Genomic DNA, 14,855 nt, shown 5'->3' on the forward strand with positions numbered 1-14,855 from the left:
TTTTTTTTCATTGAATTCAGAGTTTACGTCTCGCAATTTGGACCATTATCGCAATTCAGAAATTTTTCCCAGAATTCAGAGTTTACATCTCACAATTCTGACTTTTTTTCACTGAATTCTAAGTTTACTTATCGCAATTCAGACTCTTTTTTTTCCGCTGAATTCTGAGTTTACACCTTGCAATTTTAACTTTTTTTTTTCCCACTATGGAATAGCAAAAAATGGGAAGATATCCTATGGCTGTAACGGGCTTCCATTAAAAACAGATTTACTATTATTTAGTTCTATTATTATTTAAGTTTTATAATATTATTTCTTAGTTAATATTTATTAATCATATAATTTATAACTAATAATTTAATACAAAATTCTTTACATTTTTTTTAATTTTTTATATTCACAACTAAATAGTATATGTTTGACTTCATACCTCAACATGTCAGCCTCTGTCAAACCTTGAAACCTTGACATTTCTAAACTGACAGACAAACTGACACACTCATATATCAGCATTGATCTAGAGACCGTCTTCAATAGAACACCTCAAGCTCACTGGACGCTGAGTTCCTTAACCTTGGTAAACAGTCCCATGTGGTAAACCATGTTAAAGCATTATCCAGGAACCGTCTGCCCACGCCGGTGACTCATTCCTCTCTTTCTATGTCATGAAGACTAAACCACAGCACTGCAATATCTTAATACCCTCCCAAACCTTATATCAATGGCAAATATTAAACGCTACTGTAGCTGATCTCTCCTCAGAGCACAGCAGAGCTCTTTCCATCATTGATCTTAGTCAACAAATCCTCCACCACAACGTCTAGCGATCATTCCCCGAAAGAAAGCCCTCTCCGGTGGGCACAGGGGGATCAACTTTATATGTCATTTGAGGGGGGCTGGAAAAAAGGGCCTTGACCTTTGGAATGAGTCCTGTGTAACTGGAGAGCGCTACGGCCCTGCTGGAATGGAGGGATCATCTCTTACCTTGACAGCCACGAGCATCTTGTCCTTAGAGGGGCTTAGGTTGTAGCACTCTGCCAGGAACACCTTCCCAAAGGCTCCTTCGCCCAGTTCCCTCTTGAGCACGATGTCTCTGCGCTTAATGTGCTGTACATCTGGAGGGGAGAAGAGAGAGAGAGAGATTGAGCGGATTGTGTGACATTCTTCCTGCGGGCAGTGCAGCAAAACAGAGATCGAGGAACTTGTGAATTTCATGAGTCGGAATGCTGTCACTCAGGCTGATCAGGTAAGTTGAAGGAACATCGCACCAAAAAGTGACGTGTGACATACAGAGTGAAGAAATAAAAGAAATAAAATAAACCAAAAGAAACAATATGAAATAAAAATTGAACTTATTTAGAGGTCTTATTGTCCATGATTCATATAATAATAACTGTATGATTAATAATAATAAAAATAAACAATCACATTCTTTTCACACAGAAATTTGTTGGAGTGATAAATTTGTAAGAAGAATATTTAACAATATTATAACAACTACAACAACAACAATATTAATATTTATTATTAATAATAATCCTAATAAGTCCTAATTGTCGTTGTTATTATTATCAATGCACTTTAAATTTATTATTTCAGTCAAGTAAAACATTTATCTTAAATGTTATTATAATTTGCTAGTAATGCTAGTAAATAATTTGTGTTTGAATTTATTTATATTCCAATCAAGTAAAAAAAAAAAAAAGTCCTTAATGCATCACATTTAAGGTAAATGTATCATACAAGCATTTCATTTTGTGTTTACATTATAAAAGGTAATACAAGGTAACATAACCTAGCAAAACGATACACACAGGCAAAACAGGCAACCCTTTGATGTAATTTGTTTTCCAGCATTCATGTACTTTCATCCTAGATAGATGCTGTGATCTCTGAATGCAGTTCATTTAACCGGGCTGCTCAAACGTACATCTGTAATGTGTAGCTTTACACAACACAACACACACACACACACACATCTGCAATGTTTTACATCAGAAACTGTGTGTGAGTGCCCATCGGGAGCTGCATTATGAAATGATCTAAACACAGGAGATCAGGTGGATTTGCCTCTGATACAGAGATAAATGAAGTCACGCTTGGTCCACTGGGCAGACTAATGGAGCAGCAACCAGTCTGCTGCCGGTTCAAGTCCTTGCTGAGCTTTACTGCCGCTCTGCCCTTGAGAGAAGAATGTAACCTCAAACACCCTAATAAATACTACCACGACAGGTGATAATCTGGAGATGATCATCTTCTGTCTGACTTTGATGTCCATATAATCGCTGGATGTTATGAAGAAATTTGATCAATAGAAGAACATATAGCGGGGTCACCATGAGAAATGAAAAGCTTTCCAAGGGCACTTGTTTTGTTTTTTAGTTTACTGTTAATGGTACGTTACGTTTATTCAGTATATTTTAAACTCATACAGGGTATTAGTGGTTGCACACAAACAAGATCAGGAAAACAAACCTTTCAAAGTAAAAATAACCACTTTGTATGTTAAGTAAATATATAAATAAAAACAGTTATTTTAAAAACAATTAATTTTGGTAGTTTTTGAATAAGGACAAATGCAAAGGAATTTCCAACTTTTTTAGGAGAAACACATTGTGCGTTCATTTACAAGTAACCTTGCATGTATGTTGCACACAAGTCGATGAACCATCTTCAATACGAATAGAAACATCAAACTGAGCAGATTTAACCATGGCTAGCGAAGTGCAACTCCTAGTGATGTAAGGCAGCCTGAGCGTGTCTTTAATCTCTGTACCTTCCACCTGCTTCCATTCCCAGCTCTCAGTCTGCTGCGAGGAAGCGAGCTCCATATGGCCGACCACGACAGCATCTGCTATTTTCTCCAAACAGGAGTTTTGGATAAGCCACCGTCCATCATCAATACTTACTGCCTCAAGAAACGAGTCATTCTACGATTTTTCCCCAGCAGAATGGCCAATTCTCCAAGGAAAAAAAAACAGCACTCAAGGATAGCTTTTTGTATTAGCTGGCAATCACCCCGTTCTTCGTCTAAACAGGGGCTCTAATCAGCAGAAACATATTAGGGACAATTTCATTTAGGGCTGCCGCGGCAATTGCACGTTGTGGCAGACATCCAATGACGATGGTAAATATTTCAGCACACTCATTTGTACGAGTCTCCGTCGCAAAAGGTTTTTTTTTTTTTTTTTTTTCAAAAAGGCACCGGTGGAGATTAAGACAAAGGATGGCGAACACATGCATTACTTCCAAACTAATTAAAAAGCATTTCTTTAATCAGGACAGAAAAAGACGGTGAGAGAGAGAGCTTGAGACAAAGATGGAGAGAGAGAGAAAGACCTTTTGTTTTCTCCATTTCCTATTCTCCATTTTCAAGTGAGTGATAGGTTCATAATTAGCTGGTGACGGGTGCGTTGGAAGCGCTTTCAGCTTGCGGTGCAATTAGGAAAGTTACAAATTGCACTGGCTAATTGTCTTATTACGCCAACTGTTTTGTTGTGTTCACCTCACAGGTTGCGTTGTGAGAGGGCACTCTCAGGAGAAGAGGAGAAGAGGCTACCCGCACTAGACGTCGTCTGTCTAAACATAGCGAGCATCTGGGAATACAGGACATGGACTTCATCCTAATTAGGCCGTTTTTACCCCCACCGCTCTGCCGCAGATGTTTACTCGGTCTCACTGAAAATGACACAACGGACCAGACCTAAGCTGATTCGGGTTCAAATACATGTAAATTGCTGCAAGAAAAAAAAAACAGGATTAGGCTGGACTTCCCCGCAGCAATTTACTTCCTCGCTTGAAAGCGATGCTAAATGAATCTGAAAGAGCACCTGTTTGTTTCCAGTCAGCCACAAAGTCATTTCGTCCGGCGTGATGACTTAATGCACTTACGACTGTTTTGTAAATGGATCCTTTTAAAATGCTACAGTCTCTGAAGGCTGAGAAACAACGGAGTAAACAAAAGCCGGAAATGGAATATCTGACTGGGGCAGTGATGCTGAAAACTTGAAGCTATAGACTAGTGGTTCCCAACCTCGTTTCTGGAGGCCACCCAAAACTGCACATTTTGCATCTCTCCTTTGTCTGACACACCCATTTCAGGTCTAGGAGCTTCTACTAATGAGCTGATGATCTGAATCAGGTGTGTTTGATAAAGGAGACATGGAAAACTTGCAGTGCTGGGGGGCCTAAAGGAACGTGGTTGGGAACCACTGCTTTAGAGGAATAGTTCATCAAAAAATGAAAATCTGATGAAAACACACTCTTCCTCAAGCCATCAAAGACACAGATGAGTTTGTTTCTTCATCAGAAAAAAAAATCCACTGTAGTGGATGGGTGACATCAGCTGATAAAAACACAGTAACCGAAACAACTCCAGTCCATCAGTTAACATTTTAAGTGTTTGTAAGAAATAAATCCATCAAAGCATTTCAACTTCAAACCACTGCTTCTTGTCAATAATATACGAGTCCATAACCCATAATAACACTTCCTCCAGTGAAAAAGTTCATCCTTTGTTGTGCTCTCTCATTAAAATCCACCAACATATTTGTTTAGAACTGATTTGGACCATTTTGTTATAAACGATGCAGTGATCAGTGCACATTTCTCTCCCGATTCAGATTTTCAGTGGAGAAAGCAGGATTTTGGAAAGAAGATGTCTTAATGTTGGATTTGTTTATTTCAAACATGCAGTTTTTTTGCTCCACAAGATGTTAATTGATGGTCTGGAATGGTGTGGATTACTTGTGGATTACTGTGATTGTTTTTTATCTGCTCTTACGAATCTTATTCTGATGGCACCCATTCACTGCAAGTGATGAAATGCAAAATTTCCCCAAATCTAATGAGGAACCAAACTCATTTATATCTTTGATTGTTCAAGGGTAAGTACATTTTCAGCAATTTTTCATTTTTGGGTGAACTATTCCTTTAATAATAATTTAGAAATTTCTTCAAGAATTACTGAATCAAATTCAAAATGAATCATGAGGCACCTAATACCCACATCCCTAATTTCCGCAGGACAGTTTCAATTTAACCCTTGTGCGTTGTTGGGGATGTTTTCGTCCACTAGGGGGTAAAGTTGAGTCTTATTTTGGCCACAACTTTCTCTGTGTTTGAGCTAATGGAATGATTTTTGGTGACAAATCTTATTTTGACCCATATTTTGGGAAAATGCTTTGAAATTTTTCAAAAACTTAAAGGTACACTCTGGACAAATTCACTACCCTTTCAGGATGTTCGTGGATGAAAACATCCACTAAATTAAACTGCTGTAAAAATGTATCAGATAAATATTTTTTTCAATTTTTTTGCATAAATCTATTAATCAACCTCAGTCCTGATCAAAACTACCACATTTTTAAAAAATAATTCCAAGATTTTAACTTTTTAATTACCAAGTTCATAAATGATGTCACTGATTTGGGAAAAAAAAAACACAAAATTACATATTTTCAATATAAAAAGTGATTGTGGACTGGATTTTTTTTTTACCTTTTATCACAGTCTTGGACATGTCAAAGATTAGTAACAAGATTGGCTTTGATGCATTGTTAGTTTTTGTGCAGCATTAGATTTAATTTTTTCGACCTAATTTGTTGTTGGTGGCTGTTTTTGCCCCATTGACTTCCATTATAATGACATTTTTTGATTGCAAAGCCATTACACCATATAATCATGCATTCTTGATTGTTTGTGGTTTTAACTTTTGGGAAGAGGTAAAAAAATGTATTTTTACAGTTGATCACTAGGTGGGACCATTAACCCTTTAAATAGGCCTGTGCAAAAAAAGGCTTGGTTTCTGGCTTGTATATGGAGTTATATGGAGTATAACAGCAAATTATAGTGTTTGTGTGTGTGTGAGATTCTTGATTGTTGGTGGTTTTCCCTGTTGGGAAGAGGTATTTATGATTTATGATTAGATTTATGCAAAAAAAAATAGAAAAAAAAATATGAATCTGATACATTTTTACAGCAGTTTAATTGAGTGGATGTTTTCATCCCGAACAACTCGAAAGGGTAGTGAATTTGAACAATCCACAAGGGTTAAGATAATATTTTCAGTAAACATTGGCATCAGGTGAAATCTTACTGCTAACAGTCAATCTTTATAGACAGCTTTTCTACATCATCTTGAAATACACGATAGAGTAAAACAAATGAAAACACATAATTGGAAGAAATTTAATCCCTGCCTGGTTCAGGTATCACAACTGGCTGAGATATATTATTCAGTTTTATCTGAGTGGGGACTGTACAATAAGAAGCTAAGGGACTTTATCCTGTAACCTTGGTTTTCTTCTCTTGACGGACTCTCATGCATATCTGCGCTCTCACTTCCTACTTGGCTGGAAATGTACAACAGCTATTTGAGATAGACATCAACATACCGTAAAAACCTCATGAATAAGTATTATTTTACACCCAAATTATATAAAATAATTAATAAAAGATAGGAAATTATTGAGCAAGAAGAAAAACATCCATCTTATTACAACATTAAGAATATATTGATCAAAGTTTTTATTTTATTTGTTTATTTCATGACAGTTAAGCACATTTAAGCAGTTCATTTTAGTTCAGTGTAATTCAAAACAGTTTAAATAAAAAAATTGCGGATGCAGCCTCAGTAGTGTTGCCAGATATTCTTATTACTCTTATTATAAGTGTCTATGGACTTGTTTTTCCACTTATGTCAAAGGCCCATAAACACAGCGGGAAGGTAATTCCTGACAGGATACCATTCGGTAACACAAACTTTAAATGATCATTATGATATTATCTGTAGGAAAAATGCACTGAAGTGGAGAGAATTGTTGCAAGAGAAAATGCAATACCAGACAACAAATTCATTGCTTGAGATGCTCGAAATAATGGAATAAAACCAGAAATACTGAATTGGGGTGGGGGTTATTATGAATCTATTTCTGAGGCGAAGTGTCTTCAAAAAAATGTTCATGGCATTTTATTTTCCTCTTCTATAAAATACATAAAGTATTATTAAAGGAGTGTTGATAAGGCCAGCACTGTGTACAGCAATAGAAACACTACTGCTTTTGCTGTTCTATAAGTGCCACCTGCTGTAAGAAAGTGAATTTGCCTTTTCATCAGAATCAGAAAGATCTTTGTTGTCAAGTGTCTTTAAACACACAAGGAATTTGTCTTAGTGTCAGGAGCTTCCAGTACAAAACGTACAGACATGGTGCAGGCATACATATAGTGTGATAAAATACTACTAATAAAAAAAAGTGTTCTGTGCAGTTGCTTCACGTTGCACATATTTTTGTTGGTTTGTTAGTTTGACCAGTAACAGAGCAAAATAAAATATAAAAAAATCGGCAATTGGAATCAGATGATGAAAAATCCTGATCAGAGCATATTTTTGTATATAAGTGGTTTACATGATATTTAAAAAAAAATAATAATAATAATAATAAAAAAGACAGGATGATAGCATAATTGTATAGCTGTGTTAGGATGATCTGAACAAGTCTTGCATATGTAATATGTTAAATAATGCATATGTTAAATAATGCTCATTTATTATATTAGAACCTTGTGTTTTGCATTATATGTATTTTATATATCAGACTCATACATTGTATTTTATTCTATTATTATTATTATTATTATTATTGTCTGTTCAGAGAACAACACTGTAGCACTTTTGCCCAAGACAAATTTCCCTTCGGGGACAAATAAAGTTAAAATAAAGTTCCTGCTTAAAGAGGAAGTAATGGATATATATCATATATATATATATATATATATATATATATATATATATATATATATATATATATATATATATAGATCAGACATGCATGCATATAAGTGAGAAAAAGTGTAAGTGACAATATATGTATATGAATGTTAGGTATGTAATGTAGGTATGTCAAAATAAAGAATACATAGTGGAAGTGTAAATATAAAGTAAATAAAAGTGCATATATATATATATATATATATATATATATATATATTTATTTAAGCAGAAACATATGTATGTGAAACAAGAATGTATGTAAGTTAAAATATATGCACGCGAAAGGAAAATGTACAGTATGTGAGAACTGAAATGTATGTGAAAGGAGAATGTAAGTTTGCGACAATAGAAATATATGTGAAAGGAAATTGTAAGTGTGTGAGTGCAAGAATGAATTATGGCTTGTATACATTGTATTTTTTATTCAATAATATCATACAGTGGGATGTAAACTGAATGAAATATGACACAAACAGTTTTTGTGAGACTTTTGAATTAAAAATAATTGTCTGATTAACTGACCGATTAAAAACAAACAAACACGAGATCAGGAGATACATTTCGCCAATGTTTTACAACCCAATGAAAAATAACTTGCTTTGGGAGCTAAACACCCACGTTAAATAGAGCTCCGCGTGACAACAAGGCCACATGTTGTGTTTACAAAGATGTTCAATCATTATTTTTTCACAGTCCCGATTAAACAAGCAAATGTGCTATACAAGTGCCCTCAAGACACTATTAATAAAGCATTGGGATGTGCAGCCATTTGCAGGCAAGGTTAATGCAAGCCTGTCTTCTGTGGTGTCCCTGGTTGTGTTTACATTCTTTGCTTACTATCTGGACCAACTGTCAGAAACAGCCCCACAAGGACTGTCAGAGAGGACCGTGGGGCGAGTGTCTGTCTGTAAATGCACACACACCCACCCTCTTCCTGTCCATCAGAAGACAGTCTGCAGCACATAGACACACCCACTTGACAACCATGTGTCCTACATACACACGACTGTGCCATTTCTTCACTTTCCTCCCATGAGAACACATAACAACGCATCTTGCACTCACGATTCAGGCCTACTTTTTACTATTCCACCATCTTGTAATTTATCTCCTTTTTATCTCCTTAGTTCTACATTTCCCTCTGGTGGGGAGAAAGCATGCTTTAGAGCATCTAAAAAAGCAGATATGAGTAGGTGAGAAAATACAGCTCATGAGGGACGGATACTGTTAAAGCCCAGTCAACAGCAGGTGAAATACATGTTCCATGTGGTGTGCTGGTGAGATATCACAGATTTATTTAGAGTTCCTTGTATGCATTGCTATGATGAATATCTTTCCCCTGGTCTTTCCTAAAGAGACATTGAAGATAGAGTCTGGTACAATAGATCTACAGACACTATTTCAAAGCCTACATGTGAACTGAACAAAAACATGGCTGTAAGATGGATCACCTGCTTCTGCTGCTCTCATGAGGAGAACACACACACACACACACACACACACACACACACACACACACACACACACACACAAAGACGCAGGGAACATTTTACTTGAAACTTGTATATATTCTGGTTTATGAAACATTCCTTATTAAACACATTATGTAATATCATTAGTAGCTTGTTCTCAGCAATAATAGTAACTAATATACATAATATACTTAATTATGGTTTTGAAAATATTTCATAATATTAAAATATGTGTAATGCCTTCATAACTATAAGTAATATTTTGATACATTATAATAATATGTTTTGTTTTCAAATTATTATTATTTCTATCAACACACACACACACACACACACACACATTTATAAAAAATTTATAAAACTTGGCACACTGATAGAGGACAGTTTCAACATTAACCATAGCAAATTTGAAGTCTCTAACTCAGATTCACTAGCGCCACCACTTGGAAATGGAAATTGTTTCCTCTGAATACTTGGCTCATGCCGAGTCGAATGAACACCAAAATTATTCTTCTTCTATAATGAAATATCAAAAAATTCTAATAACTTTTGAATAAATTAGACTATTGAAATGAAAGTGGTTGCACTATATTATTTGGGTCATGTCGAGAACATCGATACAATTATGACAAATTTGGCCATAATTCCTGTCCGCCATTTTGATTAATGTTGAAAACTTTTTCAAACTCCTAGACCGTTAGTCCGATTTTCACCAAATTTGACTCGGACCATCTTTAGACCCCACTGTCGATATACGAAATGGTTCTCATTTAGCGCATCAACGAATTTGCTGGAAGGGTGCCAAAATGCATTTGAGGCTGTATCTCTGCAAAGCTTTGACATATTGGCAACAAACTTTGCATGTGTCATCGGCACCTCACACTGACCATGCCACATCAATTTGGTAACAGTACCACCTATTGGTCAAGAGTAATAAACCAATCGTTAACCATTAATAATTACACTTAAAAAAATGCTAATAACTTTTTATTGTATCAGCCTATTGCAGTAACTGGTCTCAAAATATTCCCTGGCTTATGTCGACAACATAGATAACATATGCCAGAGTAAGCTTAACTTCCTGTCCTCCATTTTGATTTATGTTGAAAACCTACTTTTCCGAACTCCTCATCAACCGCTGGTCCGATTTTTACCGAAAATGAATCAGATGATCTTCAGACTGTCCTGACAAAATTTTATGGATTTTGTGTTGATAAACAAAACTGTTTTCGCATACCACAGCAACGAATTTGAAGCATGAAGCCAAAATGACACATGAGGCTGTATCTCTGCAGTGCTTAGGCATATTGACACCAAACTTTGTGTGTGCCATTGTCACCTCACAGAGAACACACCAAAATGATTTGATAACAGCGTCGCCTATTGGCCAAAAGTGGTAAGCCATTTAATCATATTACTAGTGGTTGTATTTATGATTTTTCAGCCATTTCAATTACAATCATCCTAAAATTACTGTAATTGCTCATTGTTGCATTTGGTGTGATACTCCATGCCATGTTTAGCTTCTCAATTTGCCGGTGGAGTGCTTGATTATTATAATTACTACATATATCATTACTTATTTATTCTAAAATGACAATTTAAATTTTAAAGTCAATTTGCCACTATGAATTAGTCATTCATGCACTACCAGACAGTGAAAGAATAACAGACCAAGCCAGGGTGTTTATACATGAGTGTCTATTGGCATTATTGAATGTGATGCAAAAAAGCTAAAGCATTCTGCAGCAGCGGTACTTGGCAGTCAATTGTGGCATAAGAGATGTCACAGAAATGGCTTTAGATCGAAATAGGTTTTATGAAAATATCTCCAAGAGTTGTAATCATGTGCCAGGGCTGTGACGCTTTTCAAGAAGAAAGCAGGACATTTATTGAAAGAAAGAAATTAAACGGTGCTATGCTTGCATCAGACCATTTTTATCTCTTTAGTTTAGAAGTGTACATTGCTTGACTGACAATTTGAGAAAATCATACAACAGAAAATGGTTTTATGTATGCTTTCTCATGATCAGAAAAACCAATCAATATCCTGCATATGAGACCAAGTTAGATACGAAGCTAGGCTTAAACACTCTCCCATTACAGGAAAATGGAAAACGTTTCGGTTGGTAACCCTCATTCACTGATAGAGGGAACAGAGACGTTGTGTCGAGTGTAGGGAAATGCCGGTATCAAATTTTCCTTTTGCGATTAATTGCTAATGCTTTTATCACGGTCAAGTCAAAACATCATATCAAAATAACTGAAATATATACAATTAAGCAATAAACAAAGATAAAGTTAAAAGTTTTACACAGATTAAAGTGCAAAAGAACTATAATGACAAATAGGTCTCACTTTACAATAAGACCTCATTAGTTAACCTTAGCTAATGCATTAACATTCACAATGAGCAATAGCTACATCTGCTACAGAAGTTATTAATCTTTGTTAAAAAATATTTAAATACTAAATCTTAGTTCATGTTAGCTCACTAAATTACACAGTTTATTGGCAGTTTATGTTAACTAATAAATTAATGTTAACTAATGAAGCCCAAATGTAAAGTGTGAATGTTCCCCCATGTGCTTCTTATCCGTGCTTGTTTACATCAGAGCACACGCATTCAAGCAACATATAGCATTGTTGTGCATTTTGACCAGTTTGGGGGGAATAGTATTCTTAAAATGCATTCCAAATTTGGAATAATTTGTAATATATAATTATTCACAGTATTTAGAAGTACCCACGATAACAATATCGTGCATATTCATTACAGTCATCTATTGCATCACCGAATATCGGCACATGTCTAGTCCAGTGTAGGGGTTGCTCTTGGGAGTCCAAACACCTCTGACATCTTTGAGAAAAGGCCATTGAAATTAGTTGTGCAGAATTTGCAGGGATGGCCACGCCCCGGATATCTGGGTATAAAGAGCCCAGCATAGCATCTACTCACTCTTCTGTTCGAGAAGCATCTCAACCCAGACGCAATTTGGAGTTGTGGCATGGAACGAGGGTTACCATATGTAACCAAGATTTTCCCTTTCTGTCATTCACTTCGATGTTGTGTCGAGTGTACGACACTAGGGTTCCCAATACTAAAGGCCACAACTGCTGAACTGCGTCACAAGTCAACTGGGGCACAGATGTTGACAAGTCAGCATGTCACAACCAAATGCACCTCTCCTCGGAACCCTCCGACAGCCAAAACTTAAGACCTCACTTTCCAGCATCCAAGAGAATCGCGATAGAGGCCGAGGTCCCCTCAGCCAGAGCCTTTTTCCATAATAATACTCACCATTATAAACAGCTAAAAAAATCTTGGTAGTAACGTTGGGACAGTTACAATTTCCCCCAGGGGAAAAAGGCACTACGTAGATCACACCCTACGTGATGGGAAGGTAACATGTGAAGATCCACCTATGGACTTACAGAGGAAGTACCACATAGGGAAAGTACTGAGGTGGGCTTCACGCAAGGGGAGATCTACCAAAACCCAGAACCTATCGAAAGAATGTCTGTCTAGGGGGACACTGAGCCTCAAGGGCAATACAAAGGAGAATACACACCTGGGGCATCAAGAGGAGCTGCTATATTTGGAGCACTAACCCAATACAAGAGTTCACTCGAGGGAACCTACCTCATAATGAGTTCTAAAATCAAACTTCACTAAATAAAGTGCTTATGTGATGGAAGGGGTAGTCCAGGTTCATGAAAGGAACCGCAGATGGAAGGAATAAGCGCATAACCACCCAAGGGGTGAGTGGTCTCCTGAGTCGAAGAACTGATGTTTAGGACTGGTTCCATTCACAGATTATACAATCTAGCAAATGGCGTTGCCCAACCTGCCTCACGATCGAGAAGTGAATAATCGGAACGTCTTAGTGAGAGATGCTACATTCAGTTCCGAAAAAGTGAGCAGATGCTATGAAGGCCTTTTTATACCCAGATGTCCGGGGTGTGGCCAGCCATTCAAATTCTGCACACCCAATTTCATTGGCCTTTTTCTCAAAGATGTAAGAGGAGTTTGGGCACCCAAGAACAACCGCAAGTGTTGTACCCTCGACACAATGTTGAATTGAATGACAGAAAGGGAACTGTGCTGCTTGTTCTCCGAATGATTGCTCGTTTACAGAAATCCCATGTTTCCATTTGGAGCCTGGAGTAGTCTGCAACCTGGAGGCAGCGCTGAGGGAAGGGAATGAAATGAGTGTGGGACATGTTAGTCAACAGCACATCATGTCAGCTTGGCTCTTTGAGATGGAGTGACCTGGAGAACACGGTCCCCTAATGATTGATTTGGATGAAATTGTGTGGCTACAGAATGTTCAAATCTGTCAAAACTTGTCCATTTTCAGAAGAGGGGACAGTACAACAGAAAAACAGGGGTCCTTTTATTATAGAAATGTCAATATTAGTTTCAGAAAATACATTCTTTCAGAAAGAAAGAAATCCATCATTTACAATTATATGTATTTTTTTTTTTTTTTTTTTAAAGTAATTGAGATATATTACTACTACAGCTACTACTTCTAATAATAATAGTAGTATTAAATTGTTATTAGTAATTCTACACAAACACACACACATACATACATACACACACACACACACACACACATAAACACAGCCTATATCAACTTACATGTTAAAATATACTCTATCTATCTATCCATCTATCTATCTATCTATCTATCTATCTATCTATCTATCTATCTATCTATCTATCTATCTATCTATCATCTATATATATATATATATATATATATATATATATATATATATATATATATATACTTTAGCACATATATTATAATGTATTAAGAAATAAATGTATCTATCTTATATGTATTTCTCTCTTTTACAATTTCTCTCTTTAAACTGTAATATTGATTAATTGTAATAGATAGATAGATAGATAGATACTATTACTATACTATTACCGCCAGAGACTGTCACAGGATTTCATCTCTGACGCAGCTGATTGATGTGTGATCTCTTCTTAGGACTCGTGGTCAGTAATACTAAAGTGAAGTAGCTTTACTTTTCTGTAGTTTGTCAATGGCTCTCTGCATCTTAACGACAGTGTTACCTAAGCGGTCGAAAGCTGTGTTTTTTATTGCACGGACAGAGCATAATTGTAAATGTCTAAATCATATGCCATTGAAGCATATGTTCCATTGAATGATAATGTTTTTTTTTTGTGGCTTACATACATTTTTATGTATGCCATGTCATGCCATAGCATCATTAAACTAGCATCTAACAATGGACAAAAGTTTTTTTTGTTTTTTTTTTCTAACCTATGGTTCTCTAACCATAAAGGCTGCTGTGTAATTTGCCCTCTGACTAAGCATTTAAAGAATTTAGGGGAAGCATTTAAATAATCCTGTAAATGCACTTAAAAAATGCAGAATCGTATCGTTATAATCGAATCAAATCGAATTTAATTGTGAATCTAATCGAATTGAATCATTCTAAATTAGCAAAAATCGTCCTTGAATCGAATCGAAAACCTATGAATCGTGAATTGAATCGCTGCCTACCCAAAGATTCACAGCCCTAGTAAACGGCATACACACACATGCACACACACTGGCCATTTAGAC

At 36.1% G+C, this 14,855-nt stretch overlaps 1 protein-coding gene across 1 annotated transcript in view; it reads right to left on the minus strand.

Annotated features, from left to right (window-relative positions):
- Positions 1-14,855, minus strand: part of LOC132125157 (NT-3 growth factor receptor-like) — a 239,498-nt gene that overhangs the window by 26,943 nt on the left and 197,700 nt on the right. The window contains exon 13 of the mRNA XM_059536416.1: positions 985-1,115. Within this exon, the coding sequence (XP_059392399.1) occupies positions 985-1,115 (131 nt within the window). The remainder of the gene's footprint in view (positions 1-984; positions 1,116-14,855) is intronic.

The sequence above is a fragment of the Carassius carassius genome, chromosome 43, assembly GCF_963082965.1.
Source record: "Carassius carassius chromosome 43, fCarCar2.1, whole genome shotgun sequence".
NCBI lineage: Eukaryota > Metazoa > Chordata > Actinopteri > Cypriniformes > Cyprinidae > Carassius > Carassius carassius.